The following is a 19,218-nucleotide window of genomic DNA, read 5'->3' as shown; positions in this document are numbered from 1 at the left end:
AGTTGTCTCTTTTGTCTTCTCGTCGCACAAAGCCAGAAACTCTCCCTCACGTGATGCTCCTCCCTCAGACTTAAGGAGTATGCGCAATAAGTAAACAAAATTCATCTGGCTTTGCATAAAAATAAATACTTTTGTCATCGTCTGATTAGCTACTATGCATTTATTCTCTGGATCATTTTACAGCTGAAAGAGAAACAAAGAGGCTAATAAACCTGTAAATATACATGAGAAGATGAGATTTTGTTCCACTTGTGCACATTATTAGCGCGAGGACGAATGACCTCTGGAATATATTGATACAGTTTAGGGCTGCTTTTTCCTACATCTCCACGCAAGTTTAATACGATTTGCTCCACGACCCTGCGTGTAAGCTGATTCCTTCCTAGTGACACCTTGAAGAGTAGGATCTCTAGTTTGAAGCCCAGAGTAAAGACTGGCGACTTCCTCCAGGTCTGCAGCTCGGATTGCATATGCTTCTACATTAGTTAAGCATCTTACCATTCTATTGCTTAGCAATTTGTCTGCTGGAATCTTAATTTTTTTCCCGATTCTGTCTCTGGCAAAATGCTCGAGGCACAGGGTAATAAGTTCCTTGCCGCATACATCCCCTTCAGACAGAAGTACACTATTGTTGTCTTCTCCAATGCTCTCAACCTTTCCTTGAACAATGTAAATCATCTTATCAATTAGACCTCCGCGAACAAAAATTTTGCTTCCTTTAATATATGTTTTATGTTTCAGTCTTTCCCTGATGGCATCCAGGATGGAGTCATCCATCAGACCAAAGATTGGAAATCTTTCCACAAAATTGTAGACATGTCGACGTATATCTCTTTGAAGGTCTTCAGGTAGGTTTTCCAATAGCGTTGATTCATTCAGGCCTCTGGTGGCAGACCAATTATACCTTTCTGATTCACGGGCTTTCTTTCTAAGTTCCTCAGGCACCTTCCTGTGGCTCATCCATTGCTCAATATCCAAACGCCTTACAGACATTTCTAAACTCTTGCGTCCCACAGCTTGGAGAAAGTTCTGCATATTTCCTACAAGAAGAGAGAAGAGAACAAGACCTGTAGCGGTGATAGACATAGTGAAAAGAACTTCCCCCACAACGAAAGCTGGAATTTGATTTCCAGCCATAGTACTAATTTGCTGGAACCCCCAAAATAGTGAATATATGTATCTTATAGGTAAATTAGATTTTGTCGTAAGACTGACAGCTTGCACGTAGATTCCATAGTGGGATTCACCTGGACCAAAAGGTCCAAAACAAGCAGAAGCCTTTTTGTTGTCCTTCCACTTTTCCCATGATGTTGGATCATCTTCTAATCTCCCTTTTGTGTTTCCGTCCCCACAATATATATAAGGGAAGCACCAGAGCTCACCACAAGCATTTCTAAGACATTGTGTTACCCTCTGTAATGCAAAGAGATACCAGCATGACCCAATTACGTGACTAAAGAGAACAAACCCGAGTATATTTAAAACAAACTTGGCTAACCAAGACTCAAATAGGACGCTGCTTGTGGACTGGCCAACAACCATAAGTAGAATTCTGAAAAACATGGCCAGATACTGAAAATTGATTCCTACTTGCAAAAAAATAACTGCGTCTTTTGCTCCAGAAGAACCCTTATACTTTTGGAGAACCAACCACATAATCACTTGAGACAAGGGTAAGACAACAAAGAAATCAACAAGAAAGTATCCATAAAGGTAATTGAGAGCTATTTTTTTCGGATGTTGAACCAATATTCTAGATTTACGAGCAAAATAAGCCAATCTAAACTGAAGAAGCATGTGAAACATGTAAATGATATTAGCTTGGCTCCGAAGAACGATAAGTACTTGTGTCATGGTCAGGTTAACTGCTATGCACATGTTATCCTTCTTTGAGTATAGCAGAAAGAGGAACAGTGTGTCTAATATACCAGTAAATAAACACGAGAAAATAAAAATTTTGTTCCACCTTTGAACACTTTTAGCATGAGGATGCATGATCCCTGGAATGAATTGATACAGTGAAGAAAAAATTCTCCTTGCCCATCCTCTGGGATCTTTGTCATGGCCATCATGGAACTCACGGTTACTGGAGCTTGGAGAGTTAACTGAAATGCACACTGATGATGCACTATGCATCAATTTCTTACCTTTCTCTCGTTCATTCATTGCTCAGCTTACAAGCATGCATGTATTTTGCAAACTGAGGGACAGTGAAAATTCAAAGGGGAAGACTAATCAATCATACTCTAGTCGAAAGGGGAAAAACTTTGAACTTCTTGAAAAAAAAAATTATGTTTCAATAGAGAGAGGATTGACTTGAAAAATACAGAGAAAGAAGATCTTAAAACTTATCTTCGATAAGTAATAGAAAATTTCAGGTTACCTTGGCAGGAATTTTCCAGGAAGGAGGAATGAGACCACATAGACAAAGACATTTACTTAAAATATGACATTACAAGCTTCCTCCTAGGTACTTGGTGAGGTTTAACTACACATATGATCTCAGTATCTCACTATAGATCAAAGAAAAAGCAAGTAAGACCTAAATTAATCAATGGCCTGTTTGGGAAACTGGATTTGATTTGATATTCTAGATTTGGTCAGATAACATGTTTGGGAATTTAGATTTGGATTTCATTTGAAATCCACACATTCAAATACTACTAGTATAAATCTGAGAATTTGAAATGACAACTCAAATCCTTCATTTGAAATCCATTATTTGAAATGAAATGCAAATTTCCAAACGGCCTCCAAAAGAAATTGATTGTTGCGTATTTGACTAGAATGAAATAAGAGTCGTTGTGGAACAAACAACTATGAAAAGGTGAAGTTATAGAGTGGTTGTTAATGACTACTTGTGGACTTAACACACAACTGTGCAGAGTAATGCCTGCCGTACTTCTTAGTATTCACCATAGATATTCCCAAACTTACTTTTAGTTAAGGTTAGTAATATATAGAAATATTGTGGGTGTTTGGCAAAAGGACTTCTGGGTTTTTTTGACATAGAAGTCGATTTCTACTTAAATGGAGGTGTTTGGCTAATTATGAGAAGCACTTATATTGAAGCTTAAAAGCCCAAAAAAAAGGTTAGGAAACCTAGCTTATTTTGGGGATTTAGCTTCTTCTATCCCTTATAATCAATTTATATCCAAACACTTTTAATAACTTATAAGTCCAAACCAATTTTTCACTTATAATCTACTTCTTTATTTTAAGCAATAAGTCACTTCTTTTAAACCCAGCCAAACGGCCCCAAAAGTATTAGCGGTACCTGTGAAGCTAAGCAATTCAATAGCTATTGTTTTTTCAATAACTTATCTTTGTTAATTTCCTGCCGTGACAACAAAAATCCGATTAATCATATCATAACTGAATATGAAAGAAAACTCGATGAACTGCATAAAGGAAACTAAAATATCACTACAGTAACAACTAAAAAACATTTCATCATAATACTGGCCAGTGAAGATGAAACAGCATTTGTGAAATGAACAATGTGACCTCTTAGGGTCCAGCCGCTTTTTTTCTGCAGGCGCGGAGAGCCCTTCTTTATGGCACCTAATATCCGATGATTTCTCTGGCAAAAAAAAAAATATCCGATGATTTCTCCTCAGAAGCCGAGAGAAAAGTCTGGTGTCCTCGAAGGTCTGCACCTCAGAGTGTGAATGCTTCAATATTTGTTAAGCATCTTAACATCCCCTTGCTTAGCAATTTCGGTGCTGGAATGCTTATTAAGCAGAATGCTTTAGGATGCCGCTTCCAGCTTTTTCCGGTAAGAAACCCGCTCATGTAAAAAGTCAGAATCACTTATAAGTAGCTGATAATGCTAGCTGTTTCAGGAATTCTACTTTTCTCTCATCTCAAACAGTTTAATCACTTATAAATCTTAATTTATTTCTCACTTCTAATCCATTTCGTTACTTAGCAATAAGCACTTTTTTTTAAGTTTACCCAAACGGCCCTGTTAAGTCCCTCGCTGCAAACAACCCCTACAGTCTACAACTAGGATCTACCTTGGTTGGCAGAATGCTTATTGCAATTTTACTCTGGAGTTTCAAAACCTCATCATAAATTTGTAGTCTTTAATTTTAGACTTTTTTTAAGAGGATATTTTCCATTCCTTCAAAACTCTACTTGAAATATTCAAATATACTTCTCTCAGTTTATCCTTCTCAGCCACATATAATATATGTCTGGATGATTTGATTGTAGTCTATTTATTTATTAGAATTTGATAAATAAATTTCTAGAAAATAACTTGACAAATAGCAAAAAAAAATTAAGTACAAAGACGGTAAATAATAATATGATGTAAACAGGATTATATATAGAATTTTCGTATTATGTACTGAACAAAGTGTGAAAAGTGTTCTAGTATCGAGCTGATTTCATCTCCATCTTCACCTTTGCTTAGCACGGTTTATCACTTTATCTCTTGGGCTTGGTTTCTTTGGCTTCCTTCTCAGCCTTGAGAGTAGCAAGTAGTTCCAACTAACCTTTTCATATCTTGGGCTTATTGCTCTATTGTGTTGATTGGTTCTTGGATACAGTCAAAACACTCAAAACTAATTATCGAAAATTAAACGTAGGCAATTAAAAATAAAGGTTATATATCAGGTCAGCCATTACGTCAAAATGACTCACTTTACCCACCCATCTTAACTCGTTTAAGCCACTATAAACGAAATATATATCATTTAACTCATACCACTATCCATACCTCTTTACTTAATCATTTATCAAAAATTAACCGTTTGTTTCTTTACTACAAAACCACTTCAAATATCTTTATAATCGTCTCTAGTATTTATCAAAATAATTTTAAAAAAATTTAAAGCAATATATTTAGGTGATCACATAAATATATATTTATAACAAAATATATTTTTAACTACATAGCTATGTTGCTTTATTAATTCTCAAATTATTTGATAAATACTAGAGACAATTATGAAGGCACTCGAAATGGTTTTGTAGTAAAAAAAACAAACGGGATAAATGATTAAGTAAAAATGTATGAATAGTAATGTGGGCAAAATGATACAGTATATATATTGTTTATAGTGGCTGAGATCTCGGTGAGATGCGTGAGTAAAGTGACATATTTTGACGTAATGGATGGCCAATTTGATATAAAACCCTTAAAAATAATGATAGACTTATACTCTCTCTGTCTCATTTAATTTTATACGTTTTTTTTAACTGCTCGACACGCATATTTAATTTTATACGTTTCTTTTCAACTGCTCGACACGCTTTTCAATACTCTTATAAAATATAGTTCCGTAACTTATTTTGAGAGTTTTTTTGTTGTTGAATAAAAATTTAACATCCAAACTTTAATTCAGAAAAAGAAAATTTTAAAAATAAATTATACAAATACACTTCATAAGAACATTAAAATCCGTGTCGCATTTTCGTCCGGAGTACATTTCATATTAAAAAACTGAAATGTAAATCATGTCAGAACTTTTGGAGAGATCATCCGTTGTAATCTTATTTCAGAAGCAATTTAATATAAACAAGTGCTTTGTTAAAAAAAAAAAAAAAGTACATAGCATAGGTATCGGGAGCTAATCGTTATTATCTGTCTTGTAATGTACTCCCTCCGTCCCACCCATTTCTTATCGAATGGGTTGGGCACGGAGGTTAAGAAATATGTATAAAGTAGTGGAAAAGAGGAAGAAAAGTGGGTAAAGTGGTGGGACCCATTGATTTTTAATGTATAAAAAGAAGATAGTGGAGTAAAAGTAGTGTGAAAAGAAAAAAAAAGTGGAGAAGTGGTGGGACCCATTGACTATTTATGGTAAGTTTTGAAATGTAAAGAATTGGATGGGACACCCCAAAAAGGAAAGTGTAAAGAAATGGGTGGGACGGAGGGAGTACATCTTAGTTCCCAATAATATTCGATTAAATATTAAAAAGTATGTTTTATTTTAAAAAGTAATAAAAATTATATTTTTAAAAATGAATGTGTTTTATAATGGGAATATTTTTTTATTTTTTTCAATTATATTATCTATATAAAATTGCAGTCAAAATCTAATTAATTTGTTAGTCAAAATCAAAACATACATGTACTTTTAGACTGAGTATATAAATTTAGTCAATTTTAAAAATAGTTATCTTCTTATATTCTCTCCGTCTCTCTTTTTTTTCTTGTATTAATTTGTTATGCATAGATACATATAAAAATTAATTTTGTACTCCCTTCGTCCCCCTCATTTGTTTACATTGGAGGACGGGGGCTCGACACGCATTTTAATGCTCTCGTAAAACGTAGTTCGATAAATTATTTTGAATTTTTTTTTCTTCTGAATAAAAATTTGATGTTTAAATTTTTATAAAAAAAAAATTTAAAAATAAGTTATAGAACTAAGTTTTATATGCGCCTTAAAATGCGTGTCGAGCAGTGTGAAAGTAAAGAGATTAAAGGGACGGAGGGAGTAATTTCTAAAAAGTAATTTCTTTTTTATAAATTATATTGTGTAAAAGTTTTAAATTTGTGTTAAACCCAAGCCCAATAAACAATCCAGAGGAGAGAAGGAATATATTTTCATAAATAACTTATAACCCGGTACAATATTTTTATAAATGTACTGTCTTGCGAAGACATTCATGTTTTCTTTCCTCTTTTGCTAAATAGCCATTCATTCATCTCCCTGGGCACTTGGAAGAATCTGAAGAAGCAAACTAGTTTTGATTTATAAAAAATATTATAATAACAATCAATAATGGTAATTGCATAAAATAAACATGATCCTCAATTTTCTTTCAGCATAATAAAATAATCCAGTAATTGTGGCAGGTTTGGGTTTTTCCACCGCCCACCATATATAGCTTGAGAACTATGTAGCCGTGTGATGAGTTGTACTAGATTAACATGACAGTGTCAATTTGCTGGGCACCACTAATCACCTGTCAATTAGCCCAATTTGTAGTGCTAAGCACGTCTTTGTGTAAATTAAAGTAAATAATTAAAGCGTTACTGGCACTTGTATTTGTTGGAAAAAGAATAACAGTGAATATCACAGCAACAATGTGTAGAGCAGTTATATTATATAAGCAAGAACAGGCAAACAAAATCACAACTATATAGCATGCACGAAGATCATATACACAATTAATCAGCGACTGATAAATAACAAGAAAAGACAAGAAAGGCGTACCTTACAACGACGCTCGAAAAAGAGCACTGAACAGCTAAGTCACCTAGCCCTTAGACCGTCGCTCGAAAAAGAGCACTGAACAGCTGAGTCACCTAGCCCTTCGATGAAGACTAGGCTGTTCTTGAAGTGATTATTGCCCCCACTCCGCTGTGATGGGTGTCGCAATATCGCTCCCAGGATAAAACAGCACAGACCAAACCGCTCACAGACATGGAAACGATCAACAACGACTAGCACCTCAATTCGCCCAAAAAATCTATGCAACTCATATACGTTTGCAAGATAGGCACTTAGAGATCCTACTTAGAAAATTCTCAATTTGCCCAAAAAAATCTTTGCAACTAATTCACGTTTGCAAGATAGGCACTTAGAGAATTCTCCCTTAAAAAAATCTCAAGTGTACTTCTCTTTATATAGGGACAAGTAGTTGCTCTCTTACTATTTTACTCGATGTGGGATCAAGTCACAAAATAGTAAAAACAAAACAAAACAGGTTTTGTTCATTATTTATATTGTTCAGATTACTTAATATTAATATTATATAATATATTCAGAGTCTGATTATTTAAAATAATCCCGACTCAATATATTTAATATTAATAATAAAATAATCAATATAAATAAACTTGAAAAAGATATAGAAGTTTTTACTAGCACTAGGCCACACAAGCATTCCACTTGTATTAGTAGTTGTAAACACACTTATACAAGATGCTATATAAACTCCATAATATCCTTTTACAAAATCAATGTGGGACTAAATCCACATAACCCATTTCAACTGAGCAACTTTGCCTCAATATATTTATGGATTTCACTAAGAAAATATCTTAGATCCAAGTACGAAAGTTTAAGTCCTCATAGCAAGGAACAACCTCCAACTATTAGTTTTCGGAAATTACATCAAGAACATATATAAAATATGACTCAAACTTTTCCATTTTCTAACAATCCCCCACAAATCCATAATAGAATTGCATATCAGATTTCATCATGACTTGTTTTTTCAGAGTCGGTACCCTTCCGGGTTTGAACCCTCCTAAGTCCTCTACTTCGATGGCTACTGGATATAGATGGAATGTTTCACCTTGAATCTTTATCCATTGGGTGTAACCACACTCCATAGACGACGACAAGTCAAAGGCTATGGTGCCAATCTACGGCTCTGAGACATTAAGGGTCGTGTCTCGATCCTGTTCGTCGAATGCATCAAGGAATAACCCTTTCCTCTAATTGCGACCACACAATTACATTCGCTTAGCTGGGCATCTCCTAGAGATGTACTGCTACCATCTCGTCTAATGACTTGACCCCATTCAGAGTTTTAAAACTCTTGCTATACTAGCAGTGACAGTACCTTTTAGGTTTACAGGGGATAGACTCAGATACATCGGTATCTCAAGTTGTAGTTAAAGGTACTACCGATCCACCCTTACAGCTTGTTATACCACATTGAATACACTTCGAGGGATCTCCTCTCAGGTGTATTGGGTTCCCGCTGTAGATGAATCATGATGGGTTATCAGTCCCATCCCCAACCTCGACTTAAGGACCACAGCATGCTCAAGTCCTTTAGTCAGAGGATCGGCTAAGTTATCTTGAGTACCAATGAACTCAATAGCAATAGTCCGATCAGACACCAAACCCCTTATAGACTTAAGTCTAACTTGGATGTGCCTCTTTGTTTTAGCATTATACTTCGCAGTTCTGATCTTGTCGATAGTTGTACGGCTATCACAATGAACAGAAATTGCCGGTAGCGGACGACTTACTACAGGCAACACAGACATAAGTCCATGTAACCATTCAGCCTCCGTCCCCGTGGCATCCAATGCACACAACTCAGCCTCAAACGTAGACCGAGTTACAATAGTATGTCTAGTCGACTTCCAGGATACTGCTCCACCCGCAAGGGTAAATAGATATCCAGTCACCCCATTGGAACCAGACTTCTTAGCTATCCAACTTGCATCACTATATCCCTCGAGCACACCAGGATATCTCCTGTAGTGCAATCCAAGATATATGGTGCCTTTCAGATATCTAAGTACTCTATCTAGAGCATCCCAATGAGTTCTGTATGGACAGCTTGTATATCTTGCTAACTTAGACACAGAATATGAAATATCTAGTCTAGTACCATTAGCAAGATATTGCAAACTTCCAATAATCTGAGAGTATCTTAACTGAGACACAGGTACACCTGATGCATTCTTGGTAAGAGCAACTTTAGGATCATATGGTGTACTAGCAATTCTACAATTTGAATAACCATACTTCTCAAGTATAGATTTCTCTATATAATGAGATTGTGACAAGGTTATTCTCTCAGTTGACTGAGTCAACTTGAGTCCAAGAATCACACTAGCCTCACCCATATCCTTCATTTCAAAGTGCGCTTTCAAGAAATTCTTTGTCTCGTTAATAATCTCAATATTGGTTCCAAACAGTAGTATATCATCCACATACAAGCACAACACAATATGTTCACTTCCTTTAACCTTATAGTAGACACACTTGTCATTATCATTAACTATAAAATCCGAAGTCAAGACAGTGTCATCAAACTTCTTGTGCCAGTCTCTAGGTGCTTGTTTCAAGCCATAGATAGACTTGACTAACTTACATACTTTCCTCTCATTGCAAGATGCAACAAATCCCTCAGGCTAATCCATATAAATCTCTTCTTCAAGATCACCATGAAGAAAAGCTGTCTTTACATCCATTTGATGGATGATAAGACCATGTACGGAAGCCAATGCGACAAGCATTCGGATTGTTGTCAATCTTGCAACAGGAGAGTATGTATCAAAGTAGTCAATACCTTCTCTTTGCTTAAAACCCCTAGCTACCAATCTAGCTTTATACTTATCTATTGAGCCATCTGGTTTCATCTTCCTTTTGAAGATCCACCTACATCCTATAGTAGAACACCCAGGAGGGAGGTCAACCAACTCCCATGTTCCGTTAGAAACAATAGAGTCAATTTCACTCTTCACAGCGCCTTTCCAGTGCCTAGATTCCGAAGAATCCATGGCTTGTCGAAAAGTTAAAGGTTCGTCTTCGACATTGTAAGTGATAAAATCACTTCCAAAGTCCTTAACTACCTTTGCACGCTTGCTCCTTCTAGGTTCCTCAACTTCATTAGGAGTAGAGCTACTAGCAGGATTTCCCCCCACATTTGTCATCCTTTCCACATGATCGGGAATAGAACTAGATGTGTGAGTAGGATCATCACTAGAAGAACTTTGAGGTATACCAGTCTTCATAGGGAACACATCCTCAAAGAATGTTGCATCACGAAACTCAACTATCGTGTTTGCCACTATACCATCTATGTCAGATTTTAATACTAAAAATCTCATAGCTGTAGTGGTTTCGAGATAGCCCAGAAAGATACAATCAACAGTTTTCGGCCCTAGTTTCTTTCTCTTCTGTTCAGGGACAAGTACCTTAGCAAGGCACCCCCACACACGAAGATACTTTATACTAGTTTTCCTGCCTTTCCATAATTCGTAAGGTGTCTTGTCCATATGTTTCAGAGGGACTCTATTCAAAATATGGCAAGCCGTATTCAGAGCCTCCCCCCACATGTACTTAGGCAACCCCGAATTAATCAACATACTGTTAATCATATCTTTAAAAGTTCTGTTCTTTCGTTCTGCCACCCCATTAGACTCAGGTGTATATGGTGGAGTCACCTCATGAATTATACCATTGCTCTTGCCAAATTCATTAAAGGTGTTTCCCGTATATTCACCACCTCTATCAGATCTCAAACGTTTAAGCACTTTACCAGTTTGTGTTTCAACTTCAGTTTTAAATCTAATGAATTTTTCAAGTGCTTCATCTTTATGTTTAAGCAAATAAACATAACAATATCTACTACAATCATCTATAAAGGTAATGAAATATCTACAGTGTTCCTTAGTCAACACACCACCAAATTCACATATGTCCGAGTGCACTAAATCTAACAAGTCAGAATCCCTAACCACACTATGAAAAGGTTTCCTTGTTAGTTTAGCTGTCACACATACTTGACATTTAGTTTTCTTATCAATGGCATGCTTTGGAATCAACTCTAAGTTCATCATATTCTTTAGAGCACCAAAATTTAAATGACCAAGTCTAGAGTGCCACAAGTCGGATGATTCAATATTATTAACAGAAAGAGAAGCAATATTATTAATAAAACCGCCTAAAACAGGCTCCACATTTATTAAAAACAAGCCGTCTGACAAGTAGCCCTTGCCAAAAAATACACCAATATGAGTAATAACTACTTTATTACACTTTAAAGAAAGTTCAAAGCCATTTTTAACTAAACAACTTCCACTAATAATATTTCTACGAATCTCGGGAACATGATGCACTCTAGTAAGGGATAGAACATGCCCTGAAGCAAACTTCAGGTCCACGTTTCCTATTCCACGAACTTGAGTCGCACTAGCATTCCCCATCGTCACTGTCATCCCATGAGCCTGTTGATAAGATACAAACAGAGTAATATCAGCACAAATGTGCACATTAGCTCCCGTATCAATCAACCACTCATTAGACAGATAAGTGGAAAATAGTTCATGGTTGTACTTAACATACCCGTCATTGGTTTCAGAAGCAACAGCCTCACCAACAACCATGTTAAGCACAGGCCCATCAGTGGTTCCAAGCACAGTATTTGCTTGTGCTACCACCTCAGCTTTCTTTGCTTTCTTTACAGGACAGTCCTTACTCCAATGACCAACCTGTCCACAAGACCAACATGGTTTGTTGGCCTTTGATTTCTTAGCCTTGCCCTTGTCAGTTTTGGGCTTAGTGTTTACCTTCTTAGCGACAGACTTTCTTTTCTGTCCCACAGTCACTACATTGACCTTCGAGCTACCAGATTCAGTTGGCATCACATGTCCTTGTTTGGACTTGTGCTGCTCCTGCACAGAGATGTCCAGCATCAGGTTAGTCCAAGTGATCTCTCCCTTCTGCCTTTTCAGGGAGAGTGCAAACTCTTCCCAAGACTTAGGGAGTTTTTCAATCACAGACATAACCAAAAACTTTTCAGGAAGGTCCATTCCGGACTCCTTCAAAGCATGCACCAACGTCTCAAACTCATGCACCTGCTCAGTCATGGATTTTGTATCCACCAGTTTGAAGTCCAGGAACTTAGCCACAGAATACTTTTCCAACCCTTGCGAGTCAGTATTGTGTGTCTGATCAAGCTTCTCCCACAAGGTCTTAGCAGTGTAGGAGTCAGATGAGTAAACATCGAACAGAGTGTTCGTTAAGGCTGCTAGTATAGCAGCCCTAGCCACCCCATCCTTTTCCTCCCACATAGCATAGGCCTTAAGGGTTTCAGCCTTTTCCTGTACCACAACTGGTTTCTCATACTGTAACACCGGCCACAGACCCTTAACCGTAAGCCACAGTTTCATCTTTTTCTGCCAGCGAGAAAAAGAAACTCTCCCACCAAATTTATCGGGAATACCCGAAAATCGATAGGCTGTGGGAAACGATACGTAGTCCAGTCGATGTTACTAGTAACACCAGACCCAGAACCAGTAGCACCAACAACCGAATCACCAATTTCGTTAACCATCTTGCTTACTACGCAATATAACAAATAATCACTTCAAGATTGTTGGAAAAAGAATAACAGTGAATATCACAGCAACAATGTGTAGAGCAGTTATATTATATAAGCAAGAACAGGCAAACAAAATCACAACTATATAGCATGCACGAAGATCATATACACAATTAATCAGCGACTGATAAATAACAAGAAAAGACAAGAAAGGCGTACCTTACAACGACGCTCGAAAAAGAGCACTGAACAGCTAAGTCACCTAGCCCTTAGACCGTCGCTCGAAAAAGAGCACTGAACAGCTGAGTCACCTAGCCCTTCGATGAAGACTAGGCTGTTCTTGAAGTGATTATTGCCCCCACTCCGCTGTGATGGGTGTCGCAATATCGCTCCCAGGATAAAACAGCACAGACCAAACCGCTCACAGACATGGAAACGATCAACAACGACTAGCACCTCAATTCGCCCAAAAAATCTATGCAACTCATATACGTTTGCAAGATAGGCACTTAGAGATCCTACTTAGAAAATTCTCAATTTGCCCAAAAAAATCTTTGCAACTAATTCACGTTTGCAAGATAGGCACTTAGAGAATTCTCCCTTAAAAAAATCTCAAGTGTACTTCTCTTTATATAGGGACAAGTAGTTGCTCTCTTACTATTTTACTCGATGTGGGATCAAGTCACAAAATAGTAAAAACAAAACAAAACAGGTTTTGTTCATTATTTATATTGTTCAGATTACTTAATATTAATATTATATAATATATTCAGAGTCTGATTATTTAAAATAATCCCGACTCAATATATTTAATATTAATAATAAAATAATCAATATAAATAAACTTGAAAAAGATATAGAAGTTTTTACTAGCACTAGGCCACACAAGCATTCCACTTGTATTAGTAGTTGTAAACACACTTATACAAGATGCTATATAAACTCCATAATATCCTTTTACAAAATCAATGTGGGACTAAATCCACATAACCCATTTCAACTGAGCAACTTTGCCTCAATATATTTATGGATTTCACTAAGAAAATATCTTAGATCCAAGTACGAAAGTTTAAGTCCTCATAGCAAGGAACAACCTCCAACTATTAGTTTTCGGAAATTACATCAAGAACATATATAAAATATGACTCAAACTTTTCCATTTTCTAACAGTATTTCCATATTTTGTAGCTAAGAAAACGAGGTGAACAAACTTGATTGTCACTTAAATTTTATATCAACTTTAACTGTTGTAAACATAGTTTGTGCCGAAATACAATGATTGTTCTAAATCCTAATCCCCCAGCTCGGATCACAAAATATTTAGTCAAAATGAATATATTTGGGTTAGGTAAAGTTTTATGACTAGACTATACGCTATTTTTATATAAAAAACTGCATGATCTTTAGTAATTGAAATATTAAATCCAACCTGTTTTCTTAATTTTACAGCCAATTACAATAATGGGTCCATTTAGTTTATCATATTTTTCATACATAAGTTATTTATTTTATAAAATTATACAAGAAAATTTTATTTTAAAATAAGTGACATATTTCTGCAAACAATGATATTAAACACCTGCTATATGTTTGACATTAAAAAATATTTATAAATATGAAAGAAAATCTTTAGGAAAAATTAGTTTCTCCAAAAAAAGTACAAACCAAACGTAACGAGATCATGTAAACAGATAGAGAAAGAGGCAATGTGAGAGCAGCATGCCCCATAGGATCCTTAAACTTTATAAAAGGTGGGATGGGCGCAGAGCAAGGTAGCATGGTAAATGATTTCACATTATTTTGTTGCCCGCACGCTTTGTCTAGTGTCACGCACACGCATTAGCCTAAGGTATTTTTGTTGCTAATTCAATTTCCCATTCGGCAAAGCAAGGCGGCGTTACGGCCAGGGACGGAACTAAAAAAATTATTTTCCGAAGATGAAATTTTACAAAAAAAATTTTAAAGACAAAATTTATGAAACATGGCAAGTTCAAGAGAGCATATACACAAAAATATGAATTTTGGAGGAACCAGATACACAAGATTATGAATTTTGAAGGACCAAGTACTACAAATTATGAATTTCAATCGTATAAATTGATTATATATAAGGTTTGGGAAAGTTTGAGGACCATCCGTCAATGGTTACATCATGCATGCATGGCATTTCTTAAATTTATCTTATATAACGGATTTTCAAGTATTTGTCCACGAGCATATATTAAGAAAAAATAAAATATACTATAATATAATATGAGTTCATAAGATATTTTTGAATAAAATATTGACTTAGATAATAATACTGCATTATTTCTTCAGAATTTCTATTCTTAGATATTTATATTTAGACCTATAAACTTGCCTGCTCGACCAAAATATGTTTTGCCGACTTGTTTTTACCCTCGATGAAATATTGTATAAAATATTAAAATAAATTTATTCTGTTTTGACTTGATGCGGAAAATTATATGTACAAAGATTCCACTGCGAACTGGTTACAGTGTTTTTACCTGTGATGGTGACAATTGTTGTTGTAGTCTTGTAGATAGGACAGAAATGTATCCTGTTATTTGAAAATGAGCTAGATTCTTATGTCAGATATTTACTCCCAACTAATTGCAATTAAATCACACAAAATATATCAATGACAATGAGTGTGCAATTACATGCAACGGCTGATATCGTAGTTTGTTTTTCTCTGACAACCGACAAATCATGAATTATATGATTTTCAAAAAAAAAAAAAAAAACTGCCAATCAGTGCTACAGTATCTTGGGTTTAGTTTGAAAAAAAATTCATAAGATATCATTTTTTGACTTGATAAAACTTAAATTCAGTCCAAGCTCAAATTTATTCTCAATAATTGGTAAATTGACACAATTGGATTACATTCATGCATCAAATTATTAATTTTTTTATGGTGTCTCTCTTAATTGTTTATATTATAAATGTTTTCAAAATAGAAAAGGAAATTATAATATAAAATTGCTCTCTCATTGTCTTAATTAATATATCTAATTGTATTAGTTAAATATTAATAAAGTTAAAAACTATGGAGTTATCAAATTGGGTGAAAAAATAGATTAAAAAAGATATATTATATTTTTCGATGAGTAATGTCAAACATCTCAAATTATATTTTAAATTCCTTTTTTCGAATGGAATATGGTTGATGACTGATTTTAATTACGTGATTATATACATAAAGCGAATTCTATTATTATGTGAGTGAAACTAATCATACACTTTCAACTAAATTTTAGGAAAGTAATTTGAGAATAATTTTTCGAGAATCTAGAATTTTTCCTACTTTTATTGATTGTAATTCAGTTAACGATAATGAAGTTCCCCAAACTATTACCTTGTCATATCATTTTAGACTTAATTACCAAATAAACTATATAACTGTCGTGTTTTTTTCAATTTAACTATAATAGTATATTTGTTGCAGGATAATGCAAGTAACTTTAAAAAACTTTATTTTAAAAACCCAATCTCACTAGTTCATAACCATGGTTAAGTTAAAATTAAGATGGATGCCACATAAATTGTCAAACTATTAATTAAATTATTTGGTACATGGGTTTTATTAATACTTTTACTATCTCATTAAGGATCAAAATCCTAATTTACAATCTACACAGTACTAAAACTTATGTTCGGAGGCGATGATGTTAGTGTGATTTTTTGAAACCACCGTCTATTACCTGTATATCGATTATTTTTGCGATTTATATTAATTTATATCAAATTGATAATTTTATTTAAGAAAAAATAGATTTTTTCGCCACCAAACTTTGTGTATTTAGAAACTTAGCACTAAACAATGATTTTTTGTCACTGATGTTAGGTTCGGATTTTTTTATTACTGATGTTAGATTCAGATTTGATTATTAACACTACATTATTCTTTTTAGAATTATTAAAATATTATGGTAGTTTGCAATATTTTGTTGATCTGAAAACGAGAGTTTGACACGCATTTTAATACTTCTAAAAAATTTAGTTTCATAAATTATTTTATTATTTTTTCTAAATAATTATCATTTGAATTTTTATAAACAAAAAGAAAATGTAAATATAGCTGACTTCTTATGTATGTATAATAAATTATGTAAAATTTTAAAATTAAATTAAAAAAATTGATGTCTTGTGCTGCATGTGACATTCATGTCAGCTATGAATTAATCATGATTAGAGATTCATCAAAATTGGGTTATGTCATATTGATTTTGTATTACTTAGTTGCATTATTCTGCAACAAAAACAGTTTTATGGTTAAAATGAAAAAATCACATAAGTTTTTTTATGTCATAATAGTTTTTTTTTGTAATTAAGTCTATCATTTTAAAATAAATTTTGTATCCAATTTTCTTAGAACAATTTTATACCCAATTTTATAATCCTATTCATCATCCTACTCACACTTTTTTTAACTTTTGACAAGAATTTGCGTAATTTTCTTTAAATCGGTCACCAAATTTTTCTTTCTTTCCAAAAGCTCGTATTTCTGATTTCCCTGCCGGCTGCCAGTTGGTCCCTCCCCATAATTTGGCCCTAATCTTAAGCATCACTCATCTACTTTACCAATTAACAGTTTTATTACACACCTACTTTAAAACTAGTACCATGTCTTTTCTTCAACTCCCACATAATTCATCTCCAACCCAAGATTTAAAACACTTGCACATGTTTCCTACCCACATTTCAGAACATGGGTTTGTAATTTCATCTCACATTCTCTCATAAACACACACATATATACACACCCTTTTCATATCTTCCTCAAATTTTGCTCCTTTTGTGGTTTCTACTTAAATTTTGATAGTAAAATGAGGGATTCTCTGTCCTGTTTTGGTGAGAATGGAGTTCAAGTTGCTGATACATCTTGTTCAAGCTCAACTGTGAGTAAAGCTTCACAGAATTTGGTTTCTTGCACATATCAGTGTAAATTAGTTGGTAAATCTTGTTTTATTACTGTTTCTTGGAGTAAGAATTTGATGGGTCATTGCCTAAGTGTTGAGATTGATGATTTGTCACTTAAATGTTTGTGTAAAGTTGATGTTAAGCCCACTTTGTTCTTTAAAAGAAAGGGTCTTAAGTGTATAGATGTGAATTCTTTGAAAATTTACATTTATTGGGACCTTTCTGTGGCAAAATTTGGGCAGGGGCCTGAGCCCCTTGAGGGGTTTTATGTGGGAGTTGTGTGTAAGGGTGAGATGGTTTTGGTAGTTGGGGATCTTAAGAAAGAAGCTTTGAAGAAGAGTGGTGCAATTCCTTCTTTGTTTAATTCGATGTTTGTTTCGAAGAAAGAACATTTATTTGGGAAAAAGGTGTATGGGAGCAAAGCTCAGTTTAGTGATAATGGACAGATTCATAACCTTACGATTGAGTGCGATGAATATGGGGTTGATGATCCTTGTCTTATTGTTCGTTTGGATAGTAAGCCGGTGATGAAGGTGAGGCACCTGAGGTGGAAGTTTCGCGGTAATCAGACTATATTGGTTGATGGGCTTCCTGTGGAAATCTTTTGGGATGTTCATAATTGGCTATTCGGTACAACTTTGGGGAATGCAGTTTTCATGTTCCAAACTTGTCTGTCAGCAGAGAAATTGTGGACTGGTGAGACCTTCTTAGATACCTCAGAACGACAATGGTCTTGTTCACAGAGTTTTAAGGAGTCTAAAGTGCCTGGTCTTGGTTTTTGTTTGACGTTGTATGCTTGGAAGAATGATTAGCGGTGAATCATTCTATGAATCTCTTGCAACTTTCAGTCAGAAGATTTAGCTATACTCGATCAATGTCCAAGATGATATATTGCTGGGATCAGAAGGTTTAATGTCTGTGTGATTATTTGGTTTTTAATCAGTTTATTAGAATGTCAAAACATTAGTCAGTAATTCTTACTTAATTTATAATTTGTTTATTTTCTTTGCTAATTACCCAATATGTTTTACTCCTACTCATATGTTGCACTCTTTCAATTTACAAATTTAGTTCCCTTCGTGCTTGCTTTGGTGATTTAACATTCATCAAATTAAGTTTGACATATAATACTAGCGAATGGAATAGAAATTTTTCCATACCTTTTTGTTTTGTGATATATATAGCTCATCGATACTTGATGTTATTTATTCAAAGTTCTATTACATGATCGATGCACTGGGAACAATCATGGTGCTTGTTTATGGTTCAGTTAGGAATTTACTACTGTTGTTCTTTTCTTAGGAAGTTTGGAATGAATAATTTTCATAATTGACAATAGTTGCTTATAAATTACTCTTCAGGCAAGCATAAGTATACATAGGTCACATCATTGCTATGCTAATGGCTAAGTATATCCCAGGTTTAACTTTTTAAGTTATGATGGTAGCATTTAGAGTGAACCGGCTGACCTATGCCTTAAACACAGTGATTTGTCACTTGTTATACAGTAGAACCCCTCTCTAATGATATTGTCG

General features: G+C 34.7%; 2 protein-coding genes across 2 annotated transcripts; one reads left to right on the top strand and one right to left on the bottom strand.

Annotated features, from left to right (window-relative positions):
- Positions 1 to 91: 91 nt before the first annotated feature.
- On the bottom strand, positions 92 to 2,480 carry LOC108200690 (probable cyclic nucleotide-gated ion channel 20, chloroplastic). Its single transcript, XM_017368930.2, has one exon. The coding sequence runs from the start codon at positions 2,164 to 2,166 to the stop codon at positions 304 to 306; it is 1,863 nt and encodes a 620-aa protein (XP_017224419.1). The 5' UTR covers positions 2,167 to 2,480; the 3' UTR covers positions 92 to 303.
- Positions 2,481 to 17,288: 14,808 nt separating this feature from the next.
- On the top strand, positions 17,289 to 18,696 carry LOC108200802 (uncharacterized). The gene has a single exon (XM_017369055.2). It carries the CDS (start codon positions 17,590 to 17,592, stop codon positions 18,493 to 18,495), a length of 906 nt encoding a protein of 301 aa, XP_017224544.1. The 5' UTR covers positions 17,289 to 17,589; the 3' UTR covers positions 18,496 to 18,696.
- Positions 18,697 to 19,218: the final 522 nt, after the last annotated feature.

Source organism: Daucus carota, chromosome 9 (assembly GCF_001625215.2).
Source record: "Daucus carota subsp. sativus chromosome 9, DH1 v3.0, whole genome shotgun sequence".
In the NCBI taxonomy this organism is placed as follows: Eukaryota; Viridiplantae; Streptophyta; class Magnoliopsida; order Apiales; family Apiaceae; genus Daucus; species Daucus carota.
The sequence above is the reverse complement of the archived record's forward strand: the minus strand, read 5'-3'. Positions and strand labels throughout refer to the sequence as shown.

Coding starts and splice junctions, on each gene's coding strand:
- LOC108200690 (XM_017368930.2), bottom strand. CDS start 2,166: ATGAATGAACGAGAGAAAGGTAAGAAATTGATGCATAGTGCATCATCA.
- LOC108200802 (XM_017369055.2), top strand. CDS start 17,590: ATGAGGGATTCTCTGTCCTGTTTTGGTGAGAATGGAGTTCAAGTTGCT.